This window comes from Cibotium barometz, chromosome 43 (assembly GCF_041138505.1).
Source record: "Cibotium barometz isolate CiBa-2024 chromosome 43, ASM4113850v1, whole genome shotgun sequence".
Lineage (NCBI taxonomy): Eukaryota > Viridiplantae > Streptophyta > Polypodiopsida > Cyatheales > Cibotiaceae > Cibotium > Cibotium barometz.
This window is the reverse complement of record NC_141088.1, coordinates 95732-115658: the sequence shown is the minus strand read 5'-3', so window position 1 is coordinate 115658 and position 19927 is coordinate 95732. Positions and strand designations below refer to the sequence as shown.

Here is a 19927-nt window from a genome sequence, read left to right as displayed (position 1 = left end):
GCTTTGGAGACAGAGTTTGAGATGACGGATCTGGGCCTCTTGCATTATTTTCTTGGCTTTGAGATGTGGCAGACCTCGAAGGGCATTTTCTTCTCTCAGCAAGAGTACACTCGAGAGATTCTCGACAGATTTCAGATGACTGGGTGCAAACCAGTATCTTCTCCTATGGATATTGGTGAGAAGCTTTCTTCACTTGATGCTTCTCCAGGGACTGATCAGGGACATTATCGGGTTCTCGTCGGTTGTTTGGTATGGTTGACCTACTCCCGATTGGACATATGCTTCGCAGTCAGTTTATTGAGTTCCTTCTCATTCAAACCCCATCAGCAGCATTGGCGGTGTGCTCTCAGAGTTCTTCGGTACTTGCGTGGCACTCTAGATTTTGGCATCTTTTATGACCAAGGACGCACTCTTGTTGGATGGTCTGACTCAGACTGGGCTGGCGATCCAGATACTCGGCGTTCGACCACTGGTTGTGTTTTTTCACTTGGGTCTGGAGCCATTTCGTGGAGTAGTAAAAAGCAGCCTACTGTGGCGCTTTCCTCTACCGAGGCTGAGTAGCATGCAGTTTGTTATGCTGCATGTGAGGCGATATGGTTGCGGAGATTATTGGAGGAGCTCGGCTGTCCTCCTACCGGATCTACTCTTCTTTGGTGTGACAATCAAAGTTGCATCGCCATCGCCAAGAACCCTGTGTTTCATGCTCGTACGAAACACATTGAGATGAACGGGTTCTTGCTGGAGATTTGCGTTTGGAGTATTGTCCTTCCGCGGAGAATGCTGCAGATTTGTTCACCAAGCCGGTTTCTCAGGCTTCCTTGGCTCCTCATCTTCGGATTCTCAGAGTTTGTTCAGCATTTGGTGCTGAGAGGGGGTGTTAGCACTTTCATCCCCAGTTTCTGCCCTTTATGGTGCCCATTTGGTCCCCTTTTGTATGGCTCTTGCTTGTGGGCTGGCCACCCCTTTTTTACTATTTTTCTAGGATTTTTCCCAGCCATTCTGGCATTTTTCTAGTCGGCCATGTCCAACAGGCTTGCATGCTGCATTCTTGCACTTCAAAAGCTTTGAAACATAGCATTTGTATGCTGCATTCTTGCGCTTCAAAACCTTTGAAACACAGCATTTGTATGCTTTCTTCTAAAGAATTGTTTGATGCTAGATTAAACTTACAATCACTTGTCATGATGCCAGATCAAATCCAAGGGAGTGACTATGACCGCACTTCTTGCAAAGGCAACAGCTCTGGCTTTAGTACAGCATCCAGTTGTCAATGCTGCATGTAAAGATGGCAAAAGCTTCACTTATAACAATAGCATCAACATTGCTGTGGCTGTAGCAATGGATGGGGGACTCATAACTCCTGTACTGCAAGATGCTGATAAGGTTAGTTTGCTTTCCCTTGGGCTTAAGACCATTTTTCTCCTTTTCTTTTTAACACCATAAAAGAATTATTGAGAGAAGCATGCCAAGGTTTAAAATGCCATCTTTTACTTTGTCTGTTCAAGCAGACGGATATCTATTCTCTTTCTCGAAAATGGAAAGATTTAGTGGACAAGGCTCGTGCAAAGCAGTTGCAACCCCATGAATATTCTACAGGTAAATTTTCTACAGAAAACAGAAAAGCATGGAAGTTTCTTGTGTAATCAACTATTATCCTTGACGTGTTTTTTATGTACATTATGTCATCTAATATTGCAGAAATTTGACCATTTCCTTGCAGGAACTTTCGTTCTGTCCAATCTTGGTATGTTTGGTGTGGACCGGTTTGATGCAATTCTGCCACCAGCTACGGTGAGTTCGCTTTAGGAAGCTTTGTGTAATTGATAACTCGTTGCTGCTCTGAGTGTGCTGTTGTGTTACGTGTAAGATAGGATGTATGTGACTTGTGCCATTGGTCCATAGGACTTACACGTGTTTGTATGTGGTTCAGGGCGCCATTATGGCTGTTGGAGCATCACAGCCTGCAGTTGTGGCAACCCCAGAAGGGCTTATTGGAGTAAAGAATCAGATGCAGGTAGTCTCTATAGTTCAGCTGATGAAATTTAGCTTGTCAAACTCTGTAATACAAGACAGTGTTCTGCTAGAGATTTTAGTGTAAGTATTGCATGCCGAAGTTGTTGGAAGAAGGGTGCTGCTCATTTTTGGACGAAGGGTGCTGCTCATTTCAGTAAAACCTCAGACTGGGTGAGGCTGCCTGTGGTATGGTTAAGTGCTTAGGCCTCTTCTAAGATAGCGAAGACATTAAATGCCTGCAAGCTGTTGGAACGAGTCTTCTGGCCCACTTCACAGGTTCATTATTCCATCTGTTCTAACTAGTTGTTTTGTTGTCAGGTCAATGTAACAGCCGATCACAGAATAATATATGGTGCTGATCTGGCGGCTTTCTTGCAAACACTAGCAAAGATTATCGAGAACCCAAAAGACCTTACTTTTTGAGAAAGGAAAGATGAGATGGCTCAGCCGAATAAAGGAGTCCTTAATATACTTGGACAATGCCAGGAAGTGGGTATGTGTTGAAGCCCTTAATTGTATTAGATGTAGCCATATTGGCAATTTTGCATTAATGTGAGCCTTAGCTTAGTGTGGAACTAAGTATTAAATTTAGATGGTAATAGCAATTGGTGGCAGATTCCCACCCTTCCCCAAAATACCAATCAGGTGCTGGTAATTCCATGTTCCTCTATACCGCAGCACAGTCTGAAGAATTAAAGGGCAGAGCAACATGCTTGTATGTGAAGAAATCAATTTTCGAGTTAAGTGTTGTTCACCTTCTCTTGTGAAGAGCAATTGTTTAAAGGTGGAGCGATTTGCTTGCTTGTGAAAGTTCTGTATTGTGAGCCTCAGCATAAGAGCTTGTCCAAGCAACAATAACAGCAGTGCAGGTATTGTGGATACTGTGCTTCTAAAGTTAGTCCCGGCCATTTTAGCCTGTTTGTAAAGATAGTGCTCACAGAGAATGTTAGGGAGTCCTTATCCTGGAACTAGTCCTTGCATATTGGGGAATTATTGGTTAGGATAGTGCTCACAGTGAATGTTAGGAGAGGTCCGTAATTATCCTGGAACTAGTCCTTTTATAACCGCGAACTATTTGTTGGGCACTAAATTTGTGTGCGAGATTGATTTCAAGGTGTTTGGCGATGTGTATCTGCTTTTATCTTAGGTCTTTATACGAGGTGCCAATGCATGTGAATTCTACCTTATAAAGTTAGTCTACAAGAGAACCTCCAAGAATTATCATGTACTATCTCAGGTCTTTATGTGAGGTGTGAATGCATGTGAATTCCAAGAAGGTTGACAAACACCTACGCTACAGATCTAGGCTACAACAGTACCACGAAGAATTATCATGTGTTGGGTAAGTACAAAAACACAAGTGTGTGTGAAATTCAGTAGAGAACTAGTTTTTGTGGAGATCTAAAAGTCATTTTTGGGTTTTGTACAGAACGTTAGTGCATGTGCAGGAGATCTAGTCAACTAACAAGTCAATTTGCCCTTGGGTTGTAGGTGGATAGCTTAATGGTTTTGAATGGGGCTGTGGAAGCTATTGACCAAAATTGGTTGGGTGTAAAGTGATTACATTGACACATACATCACCTATCACGTGGTGACCTTGGAGAGCTCTTAGGATTAAACCTTATAAGAGATAGACACAAGTCCACATGCACAATAACCATCTATCTCAACTGTCCATTATAACTAGCTTCCTCTATAGAGCATACAAATGTCTTAGTACTTCCATCAAAGTTCATTTTATTGAAAGCATATGCATGTGGAGCATACAATTGTTTGTTGTTTACAAACATTAGTAATATAGTATTGTTCTGTTGTCTATTATTGTGTGTCTGAGTTCAAAAGCTATGAAAGATCGTACTTTTTGTGAAATTTATTGTGCATACATTGCATGTTTTATTATCTTACAAGGAGCTATTTACAGAAAGGTCTATTAGTTTTCATTGTATCAAAATAGGTTTTTTGTTGACTTAATAAAGCTTTTTTTAATCACCCATTTGATAAGCCCTTGACCTTAAAATTTGGTTTACGTAAGTCCTCTGGCACATGGTCTAGTCTACTAGGGCATAAGCCATCTAAAGCAAAGGAGCTCTCATATGATTTTGAATGCGTTGAGAACCTACACAAGTAGCATAGGTTTTGAATCATGTTCATTATTGGCAAGTGGTTGCAAAGGGGTAATATTAACCTAGTGCACACATAGAACTTTTGGATTGACCATGGTCTAAGAAGGCCATTAAGAGGCCTTGTAGTAGTCCATCCACACACTTATTATCTACTTTAGTGTGGATCCTACAAGCATTTGTTTTAAACTATATTCACAATGGAGCATTGGTTTCCAATTCTACTATTGTGTATTTTGAGTTAAAAGTTTGTTTTTTGATGGTACTTGCATATACACTATAATTAACTTGCATAATTATAAACTACTTGCATATATACACTATAATTACCTTGCATAAACTACAAGTTGTTTAATAGAAGATTGGGGAAAATGGTTATGACAAGATTGTGTCCACTATTATTTAGATCTAAGAAAAGTTGAAATCAAACGTCATCCTATTGTCTCAAGAGCTTTAAGATACATATGATTGGAATTGATAGATTGTTTTGTTGAGATATCAAGCTCAACATGAGCTGACACTCACGAGGCGTGTACGTGACCGTTTGATATTTACAGCACTGGCGGGTTTGGTAGTTAACACCGACATATCTTCACCAGAGATTCTACACTTAGACTACATCAACTAGTCCACACCTATCCACTCTACTTAGTGTGTTTACATTCCCCTGAGGATACCCCCATCAGACTTTCTCTTTCGCCAGAAGAGGAAGCGAGCCTCGCCGCAGAGGTGGAACGCCTCCAGGCACACTCCACCATCTGCCGTATAGTCGGCACTCGCCCCAGCAGAGGCGAGATCCGGGATCTGCTCCAGGCCCGCCTTCTTGCAGATGTGGGCAAGATCCTGGACGTTCAGCTACTGGGCCGTGGTCACTACCAGATCGAGTTCGAGACCGCCCAGAGCGTGGCCAAGGTCCTAGCCATGAGTGCCCTAGACATCAGGGGTGCTCGGGCATTCTTCAGACCTTGGCAGCATGGCTTTGACCCAGCAGCGGCCGAGCAGGGAGAGCGCCTTTTTCATGTTACAGTTTGCTTCCCTGGACTCCGCCGTGAGTACCTGCCGCTCCTTTCTAGGCTAGGAGCATTGGTGGGTTCGGTGCTAGAGACTGGCCCCACAGCAGCTTCAGTGGTGGCCAGAGCAGCTGGGCTACCTTCGGTCAGAGTTTTGGTACCTGACATCTCCTCCCTTCCGAAGGTCATTCAGCTACCTCGGATAGGGGGGGATGGATTGATCAGAGAGTGGAGTTCTCGGGGCTCCCGAACCAGTGCTTTATTTGCAGGCAGGTCGGCCATCTGGCCAAGGCCTGTCCTCGTAGGAGACCCCGACCCTCACCGCAACAGCAGGCCCCTGGTGGCCCGCCCACAGATGCGGCTCGGCAGGCAGCCTCCGGGACACCTGCTCAGGCCACAGAGACGACGGAGTGGCAGCCTGGACAAGGGCGCCGTCAAGGGAGACAGCCAAAGCAGCGCGCCCAGAGACCGATGCAGCAGCAGCCACAGTCTCAGCATCACTGGGTTCCCGTGAGGAACAGCTTTGCTCCCCTACAGGAGGAGACCCCTGCGACGACTGAGGACCAAGAGATGCCAGCACCCCCTCCTTCACCCCCCCCACCCCCATCCCCCCCTACCGCCTCGCTTCCACCTTCGCCGCCTCCCGTCCCCGCTCCGGTTTCGGCAGCAGCTCCTTCTCCACCTCCCTTGCCCCCCTCTCCTCCCCCCCCACCCGCCTCAGCTCCCCGGGAGGCCCTGGCAGTCCCCTGGCGTTCACCTGCAGTCAGGAGGGCTCTGAGCACCGATCTTGATCGAGCACCGCAGAGGAGACTTACCATGCCGATTCGGGCTTCACGGATATCATCTATCCGCAGTCGGCTGAGTCGCCTCGGCACTAGACAGCTCTCGGAGGCTTTTGATTACTCCTTCACACGGCTTTTTGGAGCAGAGGACCCCCATGAGCCAGCACCCATCCAAGTTCATGTAGTGATACCTCTGGCCCGCGGGGAGGAGGCACTTGATTCAGCGGCGGCCTTCTCGTTCCCTCTCTGTGGCCCATGTGACCGGGAGTGGACTCTGGAGCTCGCTCTTAGCACCTTGAAGACTCAGGCAGTTGAGTTTTCTCACCATGTGAGCGATCTGGAGGTGACAGATGTGATAGGCCGACTATGGGAGTTGGCTCATTTTTTCTTGGATCCCGAGAGTGTGGATGCCTCAGGGATTTGTCATTTGGTCGTTCGCATAGTGGCAGACCGAGCACGCGACCCTGGATATGTATGTATACACGAGGTTGCTCTGTCTGAGCGGGAGGCAGTCGCCATGGGTCACAGCCACTGGCGCCTGATCCGTGATTCTTGCAGTACACCGGGTGGGCAGATTTGCAACCGCTCGGATGGGGATACTCTCCATCCAAGCTGCTTGCGAAGGCCCGCCATACGGCTGAGACAGCATCCACCTCAGCAGGTCATCCATGAGGATCATCTCATGGAATGTACAGGGCCTTGGCGGAGCACATTTTATACGCTATCGTGGTTGCTTGAGGCAAGAGCTTCAGAGATGCCTGGTTGGTGGCAGCATTGATATTTTGATGATGCAGGAGCACCACTTGGGTGAGAGCAGGATCCGGAGATATGGTTCGGTGATGCCTGGTAGATGGGACACCTTTTGGTCTGCAGGGTTTGGTCCTTTGGGTGGACAGGGAGGTGTATGCATGGTCATTGCAGATGTATGGCGGCAGGCCATTGTGGATCGAGGGATCATTGTGCCTGGTAGAGCACAGTATGTCATTCTGAGGATGCATGATGAGCTATTGGGCGTGCTCAACGTCTATGCGCCCAACCATGCTAGTGCCAGAGCAGAGTTCTGGACCCAAGTTACGGATGCATTGCCAGAGGCCGCACATTGGTGTGTCGAGGGAGACTTCAACATGCTTGAGGACCCGGCCGATAGAGTGGGAGGCAGTCATGTTACAGTGCACGGCACGGAGCTTGCAGCTTGGGAGCGGTTTTGCATGTCACTGAGGATCACTGATGCATGGCAGCATGGGGCCTTCTCCCGCTCTCAGGACAGTCTTAGTTTCTCTCGGTCCGATCGCCGGCAGGGAGGGACTAATCTATCACGGATTGATCGCTTTTATGTGGGCGACTGGTTAGGGGAGCGAGGGGGCTCCGTCGGCATTCTCGCTGGCACCTCATTTTCAGATCATGCGCCAGTTATCTTGACATTTGAGGAGAGGACACGGGAGCCCAGCTTGCAGTTGAGGATCCCAGAGAGGGTACTTACAGATCCTAGTCTCGCTGAGGACATTGAGAGGATCTGGCATGATAGTCAGTGCTCTAACCAGGATGCAGCAGGCCAGTGTGCCCAGGGACTCATCAAGCTTAGCTCTTTTCTGCACGCTGTAGCTTTGACACGGCTGGGAGAGATTCGCGAGCGGGAGCATCGGCTGAGACGCAGCCTTGCTTCGCTTCAGCGCCTTCAGGAGCAACAGCCTGCATGTGAGTGGGTGGCGTCCCAGCTGAGCCAAGCACGCCAGGAGGTTAGAGAGGCAGAGGAGCAGAGACATGAGTTTTACTATCGTCGCCAGGCCTCTCAGTGGACGCAGCTTGGTGATAGAGTGACTGGGGAGTTTTTTGAGATTACTGGACCCCGCCATGCTCGAGCAGGAGTTCGTCAGCTTGGGAGGCCGGATGGATCAGTAGCTACTGAGCCCGGGGAGATCAGAGCCATTGCCATTGGATTCTATAGAGACCTGCTTTCAGCGGAGCCAGCCACTGAGGATCGGGATGCTTGCACACAGACTGTGTGGGCCCATGTGCAGAGGAGGGTCACAGGTTGTATGCGTACAGTTCTTGGTGCGCCTCTTTCAGAGGTTGAGCTTGCTGAGGCCTTGAGGGTCCTGCCGCGACATAGTTGCCCAGGGGAAGACGGACTGACGCCTGCCTTTTTTATGCGCTATTGGGACCTTTTGGGGCCAGGCCTCCGCAGGGGCTTTCAGTATGTTTCGGACACTGGGGTGATGCCACAGAGCTTTTCAGAGGGTTTGATTTTTCTTATCCCCAAGGGGGAGGGAGTATCAGATGATATTCGGCATTGGAGACCTATTACGATCCTCAATACTGTCTACAAGGTCTTAGCAAAGGCCTTGAGTTTGAGGATCCAGCCCTTCCTGGGGGAGTTGATTCATGCTACCCAGACAGGATTCGTCAAGGAGCGCAGTATCCTTGACAACATCTTCACCTTCTGGGAGGCGACGGCCGGAGCTAGATTTCTTGGTGAGGACTTGGTCGTGATGCTTCTCGATTTTGAGAAGGCATACGATAGAGTCGATTGGGGTTTCTTAGAGGACACTATGCTTCGCCTGGGCTTTGAGCCAGGTTGGATTAGAGGGGTGGCGGCTCTGTATTCCACAGCTCATAGCCAGGTGTTGATTGCAGGAGGACGGGGGCCGAGTTTTGAGCTGACCACATCAGTCCGTCGGGGGTGTCCCCTCGCCCCTTTTCTTTTTCTCTTCTTTGCGGAGGCTATGAGCATGTATTTGACGGCAGAGGAGGTTGGTTTGAGAGGACTCCAGCTCCCAGTCCGGGGGGAGGACCTGCTCGATGCTGAGTTTGCAGACGACATAGGCTTATTTTTGCATGGCCAAGAGGCCAATCTTCTTCGGGCAGAGCAGTCGCTCCAGGTTTTTAGTGCAGCTTCGGGAGCATTGATCAATTGGCGCAAGATAGTGGCCTTTTGGATCAGTAGCGCTCCCACTCCAGCATGGAGCCCAGACCCCGGTTTTAGATGGATTCCTCCTGGCACACCAGTGCGGTATTTGGGATGCCAGATTGGACTAGATTTGTCACCTGAGCAGCAGATTGCCTCGCTTCTTCTGAGCATTCGGAAGAAGCTTTTGTATTGGAGTACAGCTCGACTATCCTTGGCTGGGAGGGTGGTGGTGGCAAATCAGGTGCTTTTAGCGACCATGTGGTACATTACGTCTTGCTGGATCTTCTCGAGCTCTTGCATCAGCCAGGTACAGAGGCTGATCAGGAACTTTCTTTGGTCTGGGCGGGACGGTCAGCCAGCCCGGGCAAAGGTTGCATGGGCAGTTATTACACTTCCGCTGGCTCAGGGAGGCTTGGGCATTATAGATCCAGTCGATCAGAGTAGAGACTTATTGGGGAAGCTTATTGTTCGGGGGCTGCTTCCAGGCGCTGAGCCTTGGAAAGAGCTTCTCTTGTAGCGGCTGCAGGCTCGGGCTCCCCCAGCAGGGGGCACTTGGGCACCAGAGATTCGATGGATCTTCATAGAGATGAGGAGGACAGGCCTCAGTAGCGGATGGGAGGACAGATTTGCTTTGAGGATCCTGAGAGCTTGGAAGCTGCTGAGACCGGGGCTCTCTCAGCAACCTCCTTCTTGTGTTGAGGAGCAGGCCAGACAGCCGCTCATCTGGAGCCCAGCGGTTCGCACAGAGCAGGGTCATATGCTGGGTTCTCGGCCTCGTCTAGCCTAGGGACCTTTGGCGGCAGGCCCAGCACGTAGTTTTGGAGACTGGCAGGCCTTCTGCAGTCTCCCAGAGGAGATCCAGTGGAGAGGTTGAGTCACTTCAGAGGGGGGTTGATTATGAGGGATGACATTCAGGAGGCACTCACAGAGGAGTGGTTCACGCCTATCGAGCTAGTGACCCCACGGTGGATGGGAGCCTTTACACAGTTGATTGCTGTCAGAGCTTGCACCGAGGATGGCAGATCCCTCTACTATGAGATTCAGGATGAGGGCAGACTTAAGAGAGTAGAGGTGGAGTCGCCTTTGGTTGCAGAGTGCACCTTTCAGAGGATACGGGTAGTGGCCGCCGCTTCTCGGAAGTGGCATATTGACCCAGACCCTGCAGATGTGCTCCCGGATTGGCGCATATGGGCATATGCAGCGCGCCCCTTGGCCCGCCGGCTACAGTGGGACCCTGGGGAGTACAAGTGGCATGATCCTTATGCATCCCTTGAGGCCACAGAGATCACCTTTTTCCAGTATACTGTTCGGCTGGGGCGGCATATTTTGACGGCGAGGAGGATGGTCTCTCCAGCTGCAGCGGGGCACTGGCGGCTACACGGACTCTCACAGGAGTTCCTGGAGGATTTTTGGGCCCGGCTCTGGGCTAGTCGACAGGCCCGCAAGATCTCGACTTTCCAGTGGCTAGTCGCCCACCACCACAGGGGCTCAGCAGTTGGCACCTGGCTTGTCTACAGCGGTCTTCCGGCGGCCTGCGTCCGATGCGGCCACCCTATGGAGACACAGAGACATTGCCTATGGGATTGCCCTCAGGCGCAGCAGATTTGGCTGCGGATGCTGCGTATTCTGGCCCCCCTCTCTCCAGAGGGTATGTTTACGTGGGGTGCCGCTGCTTGGTCGACTTCGTCAGGGCCTGCTATGGGCTATGAGATGGAGCAGGACAGTCAGGCCATCAGATTCATTAGGGGCCAGCCTCGCCTTGTTCCGTCATCGGATTTCTCATCCGCCAGCTGGACACAGGAGAGGGATTTACGATGGGAGCTCCTCAGCAGCCTCACCATCTGGTTCACCTGGAGGGCCCGGTGTTTCAGGGCCTTTGAGGGGAGACTGGAGCCACCAACAGAGACTGTACGGGGGATTTGGCAGGAGTTGATCCACACCCTGCGAGGACAGTATGACCGCATCCGGGGCGACTCGGATGAGGCGATCTTGCGGCGCCAGGCCTTTCACACCACCTGGCGCAGCGGCCCCTTCTATACCCTACACGCGGGATCCCCCCGTTGGCATTACATGTTTGGCTTTTCCCCCCTCCTATTGTATGATTTAGCCCCTCAGTTCTTTGTACTGATGCTTGTACTTTTCAGCACCTAGGGAGAGTCTCCCGGGCTGCCTTGCTTTGTTCATTGCTCTGTTTTTCTTGTGAGCAGGAGAGGATCTTTTGTAGCCCTACGGGCGTTTTTATATAACTAATGAAAGGATCTTTTCTTGGGAAAAAAAAACACTTGAGGGGGATTGTTGGAGAACAAGCCTTATCCAAGTACAAAGTACAAAGGCATGTGAACCCACTCTTGTAAAAGAGACCACATAAAAGCATATAAGTAAAAAGGATAAAAGTCAAAGAGCATCTACCTTTGCATAAATCAAGAAGCTGATATAGAAGCTACCTAGAATCTAGGGCAGGTGGAGAGAATCATGGGCCCTTAATCCTCTCATTAGCAAAAAGTAAGCTGTATTAGTAGCTAAGCAAATTCTTGTACTGGCCTATTTAATGGCACCATTCTCAATGTTAATCATCTAAGCATTTCTATCATTTTGTCTATTGCTTCAGTGGTATTGTTTTCTCTCTCTCTCTTTCTCTCTGGAGGCACCCTCTCTCACCTTGACACATTCTAAGATTAGTAGAGTCATCAGACAGGACCTCATTCAGTTGGACACTAGGAGGACATGGCTAGAGCCCTCACAAGAGTTGGGGACGAAGATGGCTTTCTATAGAGACCATCTTCTCCGCACCACTGAGGATGGCTTTATACTTAGACCGAGCTACATGGATACCCATCTGTCTCATGGATTGAGGTGCGCCATTGGGCAAATCCGCACCTCTTCACATCAGTTAGAGATGGAGACAGGCAGATTTAGAGGCATACCTCCAGGGGACAGGATTTGTCAGATTTGTTGGATAGAGCCAGAGACGGAGGAGCACTACATCTGTCGCTGCACAGCATATTATGAGATTCGAGGGAGCTACCATTGCCTTTTCAGAGAGGGATTTGGACCACTGGCTAGAGTCATGGACTATTGTGATCAGCGATGCTTGGGTTTTTATCTCCTGGAGATCTGCAGGCTCAGAGAGTCCATTATCAGGAGCAGGCGCCCGACTGGCAGGGAGTCCACACAGAGACAGATTACTGACTTCTTTACAGGGACTACCCGGGAGGACACACAACCGACAGCCCAACAGTGGGCACCCCGTGGGACTCTAGTTGAGAGAGCTATCCAATCGGGCAGATCTAGATGCCCGAGGGTTCGCCGATCCTCACATCGGAGACGGTGCCTACACCATAGGATTCAAAGCATCATTGCGAGGCATCAAGCTCGTCCCACCAGGCATCTCACTATGGCAGATATCCAGGCCATCCGGCGGAGACCCATGCTAGAGCTCCTAGGATGATTACGACTCCAGCCATATACTGTTGTACTCATTGTCACTTTTGTACTCCCCCATATTCATGTATTCAGGTATCCATGTACTCATGTACCCCATTTTGACTAGTAGCATTAGCTTCCCCCCTACTGATGTATTGTGGGGCTATCTCTTTTCTTTTCCAGACAGTGTATCAGATGTCACATGGTTGTAACTTTGGTCTCATAGGTCACTTTGGCCTTTTGAAGACGTTAATATAACATTTCATTTCTCTCTCTCTCTTACATGTCATAGCCATGGTGTTTGACTTAAAGCCACCTTAGCCTGATTTTCTTAAAAAACAAAAGAATAAACTGTTTAAACCTTGGAAGGCGGTTCAAAAGCAAAACGATGCCAAACTGCAAAAACATACAACGAAGAGACTCCGCAATATTAAAGAAAACCGATGCTTCACTTGCAATCAAAAGGGCAACAGTCACAAATTTTGCCCATAGGCAAAACGTGCTGCTACAGTGGCAAATCTGACTGAAGTTAAAGGTAATACTAAGATTACTTATGTTGATACATTCCTGTTACAACAGAGTACTTGCATTGATGGTAATTTTAGTTCCGCAGTTGTCAATCCAAATGACCTAATCCGTATGTATGGATCGGTCATGGGAAAGACTGTGGTCATCTTGTTTGACCTCGAAAGTACTCACAATTTCATGAATGCCGAATTGGTGCAGATTCCAAAAGTTGGGGATACCAAAGCAACCAAGTGATCACGTCTATCATCTGAATTTACCGATGGGACATGCACAGTGTGGGATAGACAAGTGTCCCACTTACCTACGATATAAGGTTGTATTCCAAGCATTTAGAGTAGACCTAATATAAGTTAAAGAATGCTTCTATGCCAAGAACCACGCTGTCCATGTGGATTGGAAGGGTCACACCATCTTCTACAGTGCTATTGGTTCAGCATATGGTTCAGCCTGTGTTTGGTCTTTCCTCGTCCTTGCGTGGGGCAGTCCACAGTCATCATCCTCATCATTGTACAAAGTTCTCCAAAGTAATACAAGCCTTCAATAGATAATTGGGACCCAATCTGGTGTCAACTCTCACCTTCTCTCTCTCTACTCTTCTCTCTTAAAGTAAAGTGGATTGCATAAACTCACAGGTTTAAAGAAGGCTTTGTTGCACGTTACGACAGTCAACCTATTGCATGCTACATGTGCTTTCCTCTTTCCCACTTTGGTCGCATGGCCTTCCTTGAGCTCTTTAATTTCCTTGCCCCATGTATCTTCCTAGCATATCAAGATGTCCTTGATATCTCTCAGCCCGTCTCTCACCCATCTGCCTAGGGGGTGCTTCTCTAGCTTCTCTGCGCTAACGAGGACCTGTTTCTCCATCTTGTCAATGATTGTATTTAGTTATGAATGCAAGCTAGCATCTACAACTGGCCTCATCCTGTAAAGTGGCCCTGTGAAGGTGACCCCAAGATATACATAGGAATTCACAAAATCTACACCTCAGCCGCAACATATAGGAAACTCGCGCCTTTGATCCCCACAAGTGAAGTGTTAAACATGATGACCTTGGTTTTCCCAAGGTTAACTGTCAAAACTCCCCAAATGATCTCCTCAGTGAAACCCAACTCCTACAGCTGGTGGAGGAGGTGAGCACATGGGGCTGTGTCGAATGCCTTTCCGGAAATCCACAAACCAACAAAAGACCTTCTTGCCTCTCGACCACCCTCCTCGATGATGGCCCTCAATGTGAAGATGTGATCCAATGTCAAGTAGGAGCGTCTAAAACCAGCTTGCCTCTTTGCTCCCATGCCATGGCGTTCCGCATGTGAGCTAGCTTCAACCTCCAAAATTGAACCATATAGCTTTACAAGTGTGTGCCCCATCATGATAGTGCAGTAGTTGTTGGGGTTCATGGGGTTGCCGGCTGTATGGATCGGAATTATGATGTTGGTGGGCCAACAGGGTGGGAAACCATGACAGAGTGCCTTATTAAATAACTGAGCTAGGAGGGGAAAATGGTGTCACAAGCACAGGTGATGTGCTCAGCTGAAAGATCCTCACAGTCCCTGGATTTCCCAGGCTGAAGCTTATGGATGGCCTTAGTGACATTTTAAGTAGTGAAGAGGGTGGTTGAGCAGGGTCGGGGTGGCTGAGGTGAAGCAATACTATGGCTGGTGTTGGAGGTGTAAAGCTTTTGGGTATGATGAAATCTGATGTTGGGATCGGTACTTAGGGTGGCTGACCTGCGTTCTTGGAGCTCCTTCCATACCTCATTGCTGTTTTGCTCAAGAACGTGTGGCAAAGCTTATCTTGTCGCTTAGGGATGAACTCCCTTTTCTTATGGTGGCTGAAGCTTTGCCATTTTTTCTTGCTTATCATCATACCATTGGCGTCGCAATAGGGAGCCCAATGGTGGTTTGGCTGTGGTCTGTTGGGTAGTAGGGAAGGAAATGTGAGCTGATTCATGGACAAAAGCCGTGAGCTGAGAGGTAATAATAGTGAGTAGGGCTGCGAGGTCAACGGCTGAGATACGGGAGTGGAGGTTGGATTCTCCTAGCTTCAACTTCATATGCAAATCAAACTTTGTGGGCAAGTCAATCACAATGTCCTCTACAACTTTGTAGAAGAAAACTTCTTCAAAATCTGCACCTTTTGAGAACAACATGCCTGTTTTTTTTTTGTTGCCTATTTTTTGGATGTGCAAGAATTATAACAGCCTACTGATAATATTATTACTCCTTAACCACAGAATCTTGAGGTAAAATTGGTGGTGGGCTTAGCAATAGCATGGAAAAGGTTTGTCTAAAGGGTTTAATAAGATGCTTGTATAGATAAAGAGAACCAAGCTTCCTAATAAAGGCTCCTTTTGAGATCCTCTCCCTCCTACTATAAGAGAGTGAAGGTCAAGTAGGCATGGTCAATACCTAAGGGGTGAGGAGGGATGCGGAACTCTGATATATGTGAGGTGAGGCTTAGGGATCCCATCAAGTAGTCCACATTGCTGGGTCCTCCCTTGTGAGCAAAACAAGTCAGTCCCTCGAACTCTGGCCACCTCTCCATCCCATTATATATGATGAGCCCATGAGCTGCCCCCAACTCCAAGAAAAATCTGCCATATGCTTTTATTGCTCCCCCATCCTTGGGTCTCCTCTTGAAGCCCATGTCATCTATGTCTAGGTCCTGTAAAATGATATGATCTTGTTCAAAATCGAAGAGGCTGACCTGGGTACGCATTAAAATCACCTAACAGGAGGATCTCCCCTTGTGTAGAAATTTCCACAATGTCTTCATATAAAGCAAAGTAAGTGGACTGCCCATCGGTGGGGGAGAACCTGGATGTGTCAGGAGGGAAATAGCATACAGTTATGTGTACTATATGACCATGACCTCTCCTCAGCCTCAGTCACATATACCTGGATTCCTCATCCTTTCGAACCACTGATAGTATGTTTCGGAGGTGTGGCTTGAAGAGGACAGACACCCCTCCCAAACCTCTCCCCCCTCCACAGTTCCGCGTCCCTCCACAATAGGCAGACTCCCTTACCTATCCAAACACCTCTAGTAATCCTCTCTCTGGGCTCTAGAGAGTCTCGGTGTGTAGAAGCTGACATCTCTACCTATAAAGGTCTCGGCAAAGCCTCTTGTGTCTGACCTTATTGTACCATTGCAATTCCATAGTGCCATTTTCAGCTTGCATGTGGCCTCATAGACCCCGCACCCCTATTTAGGACTTTGATCTAGAATAATAACTCCACCTTCTCTGTACACAGCCCATTTACCTGCCTTGCGTGCTTCCACGCCTTCTACCATTCCAATTTTCCTTTGTTCAAGCTGTGATGGTGCGAGATCTTCCCCAAGGCGGGACCTTGGAAGTGTGCCCCTTGAGTTTCCCTCGCTGTTGCAGGAAGGCCTTCCGTGTTTGTGCATCTTTGAACTTAGAGAAGTGGCCTCTCTCTAGTCGGATCTTTGCCCATCCTCCAAACATCTGTGAATGTTGTCCCCTCTATCCCCATCATGCCACAAACGTTTAGTCCATCCTCTTGGGAGGCCCCCATTGCAAGTCCTGTGACTCTCACATTTAATCCCTTGGACTGCCTTCTTTTCTCTTGTTTGTCTCAGCTGGTCGATACTTCTTTGTGACCGCCACCCAACTGGATTCCAGCCTTTCTTGAAGCTAAGCTTGCTCTTCCTTCATGATTGATTTAGCAGCAGCTACCTCTTCCTTGGTGGCTGCTACTTCTTGCTGGATTTGTTGCATCTTTGCTATCATTGCTTTCTTGGCATCCTCTAGCTCCCTTCGTAACTTTTCATTGGGCTTCTCTTAGCTGGGTGATCTCCATTGCTAGGGCTTCTTGTGCCAGTGTTTTCCCTTCCTCCCTAAGGAGTTGTATGTCTTCTTTACATTTAGCCATGCATTCCATCATGAGAGAAATGAAATGAAATGAAATGTTATATTAACGTCTTCAAAAGGCCATAATGACCTATGACACCAAAAGTTACATCATGAAATGAAATGAGAGAAATGAAATGAAATGAGAGTGAGAGAGAGAGAGAGAGAGAGAGAGAGAGAGAGAGAGAGAGAGCATAATGCATGTGTACGCATCTCTGCTTGCCTGAAAACGATTTCGTGTGATTTGTTTTCGTGTGAATGCCTGCTATGACGTGCCAGTTCACGGGCAAGGGAGGCCCACCCATGAGCCATGTGAATGCCTTGTATTCTGACATGGTTTGTGGCATGTGACCAGGTGGTAAGTATTCATTTAACCCTTGTTTATTGTAAAGGTTTTATAACCTTAGCAGTTCACACTTATTAGAGTTGGGTATCGACCACTGGCCCAGTGCCCGGGACCCAAGGATAAAAGTGTGGCCAACCCAAACTCTCGGCACCCACACATGGCCTCATGATTGTGTGGACACTTGAAGGAGGTACCCACCATTAATTATACTGGGTTTTCCTGCATGGCACAAGGGGCTTGGACCCCTCCACCTCCACTCCCCCAATATGCTCCACCTCCTCTTCCCAATTCTTCTCAACCCTTTTTTCCCCTATTTCCTTCTCTTGCAAGTCCGCGCCCACCACACTCCCTCTTCCTGGCCTAACCCTTTGATGGGTCTTTTACCAAACACTTCCCATCTTCAAATTCAACCTTTAAACCTTGGTCGTTTATGGCTGAGACGGAGAGCAGATTTTTCTTTATTCCTGGAACATACAATACATTTTTCATACAAATATTGGCACCATTGGCTGCAATAAGTATGACATTACCAATTCCCTTTAATGGATATGTGGTATGATCTGCACATGATACAGTGCGGCCATTTGAAGCATAAACCAAGTGCTGAAATACATCTTTGCATGAAGTGATGTGGCTCGAAGCACCACTATCAAAATACCATGATGCATTCTGTCTGTCAGATGCAATGCAAGACATATCAGTGTCTGAAGCACCTGGTGTGTCACTAGTGCATGTGACCAAAAAAGTGTACTCTTCCTGGATTACATTAGCTGATTGCTGTGCTTTGTCATCCGAAGAGTCTGCTACTGCATTGCCTGCTTCTTTCTTTTTCTCTTTTGCAATCCTTTTCCTACATTCACTGATGTAGTGTCCAGGCTTATGGCAGTAGTGACATTTGCCCTTCTTTTTGGGCTTGTTTGCATCCCCTTTGTCAGACTTTTCACCACTAGAAGAGGGCTGTCCATGACCAGCCTTGCTAGACTGTTGTCTTCCATGCTTAAAGCTCTTTGCTTTACCCTTATCCTTGGCTGTAAATGCCTTTTCTCCACCACGGTTGCTCGATATGTTTGCTCTTGTTTGCTCTTCCTGCAAGAGTAAACCCACGAGCTCTTCAAAAGTGACGGGATCACCACCTCCTCTCATCGAGAGGTTGAGAGAGGTGTGAAAGCCCAAGTAGGAAGGCAGTAAAGAATGAAGAGTGTTGGTGACCATCTGTCTGTCTGGGATAACCTCATCGATGTTGAGCAATTGTTCCTGCAAATCTTTCACTTTGGTGAGATGATCTGCCATGGAGTCACCCTCATCCATAGAAAGAAGATCCAATTGCCTCTTCAAGTAGGCAACTCTTGCCTCGTTGCGTACCTGATACATTGCTTCCAATGTGTCTCATGCAAGCTTCGATGTCTTGCATGAACGAATGTGCGGAATAATAGTCCTTTTCACTGAAAGGACTATCAATGACATGGCCTGTGCATCTCTAGAGTCCCATCTCTTCTGCTCTTGTGTGGGAGCAGGATCTACATCAGGAGCTCTTTGAGCACCTCCCCTTTGAGGCATGGCTGGCTGTATGGTAAGTGGGCGTGTGTCATCACCACACACGATGCCCCAAAGCCCTTTGGCTACCAACAAATTACGGATCATAAAACTCCAGAGGGAGTAGTTAGATCCATCCAGCTTGTCCTCCTGGGTGAGCACACCAAATACATCTGTAGCATTCTGTGCCATGTCAACAAAGTATAACTGCAAGCAAACCAAGCACCAATGTGCACTGCCAGGCAACCAAATGTCCTATGCAAATGTATGCCTGCAAACCAAAGCAAGTGTAAACCTGCACCAAATTGTCCAATTACACACAATGTGTATACATACGCGACAAATCGCAGCTGTAATGCCCAATTACATGCTCCAATCAGAAAATCCCCAATTTTTATGCACTCCAATCGCTTCAATGTGCATCTAATTGGCCAATTTTCACAAAAGCCCCAAATTTCTGCAAGTGAAAGAGGTTCAATTTGCCAATTTTGACCTCAATTTTGAAAACCCCCAAATTTCTGCAAATGAGAGAGGTTCAATTTGCTGATTTTGACCTCAATTTCGAAAACCCCCAAATTGCACCTGCAATTTTCCTTTCAATCTGACTTGCACAGCATTCATTGTCTGCAAAATCGGCATATGACCTGCACTGCAATGGCTGCAGATTTTGTATTTGGGTTTGATAAAAAAATTTGACAGAGAAATACCTTCAGGCAAGGGTAGCAAGCGTGGAGCAGACAAATTGAAAAAGAACTTGGGCAATGGAACAAGTCGTTGCATGTGGCCAGTCGTTGCAGGTGGAGACGTTGGAGGCATAGGGCACAGAGGAAGGTTTGGAATGCATTGTCACATTTGATTGCTGAGGACATGTGTGCCGTTTTCTTGATGCCCCTTTTTCTATGCAGGAGTTCAGTCATGCTCTTCATGCCTTACCTCATGGTAAGTGTCCACGGAAGGATGGTATTTCCCCTGTTTTTTTAATTACTTTTTGGGATGAGATTGGAGCAGAGATCACATCGGCTCTCCATGAGATGTGGGACACAAGTTCTATGCCTTCTTCTCTCATTGAGGGGCTTATCTCCCTCATCCCTAAGAGTGGGGATAAGACCATGATTGGACAGTGGAGACCTATCACCTTACTTGGGACTGCATATAAGATACTTGCTAAGGCAGTGAGCTAGATTGCAGCCAATTTTGCAGCATGTCATTCATGATACTTAGAATGGATTCACAGGAGGGGCATCTTTGATAACATTTTCTCGTTTTGGGAGACTATGGAATGGGTCAAAGCGAGTAATCAGCCTCTAGCCATTCTGCTTTTGGATTTTGAGTAATGTGATGCACACAATAGTGTGCTCCCTTGTAGTGATAGAGGTGAGTGGTTTCAGAT

The 19927-nt window shown here is 47.9% G+C and overlaps 2 protein-coding genes across 2 annotated transcripts in view; one reads left to right on the top strand and one right to left on the bottom strand.

The window, feature by feature from the left end:
* The window catches only part of LOC147613391 (pentatricopeptide repeat-containing protein At2g03380, mitochondrial-like), a 70156-nt gene that overhangs the window by 7451 nt on the left and 42778 nt on the right, over window positions 1-19927 (bottom strand). The window lies entirely within an intron of this gene.
* On the top strand, window positions 1096-2781 carry LOC147613392 (dihydrolipoyllysine-residue acetyltransferase component 5 of pyruvate dehydrogenase complex, chloroplastic-like). The gene is made up of 5 exons (XM_086781151.1): window positions 1096-1383; window positions 1509-1596; window positions 1721-1791; window positions 1931-2014; window positions 2332-2781. Exons 1-5 carry the CDS (start codon window positions 1213-1215, stop codon window positions 2434-2436), a joined length of 519 nt encoding a protein of 172 aa, XP_086637277.1. The 5' UTR covers window positions 1096-1212; the 3' UTR covers window positions 2437-2781.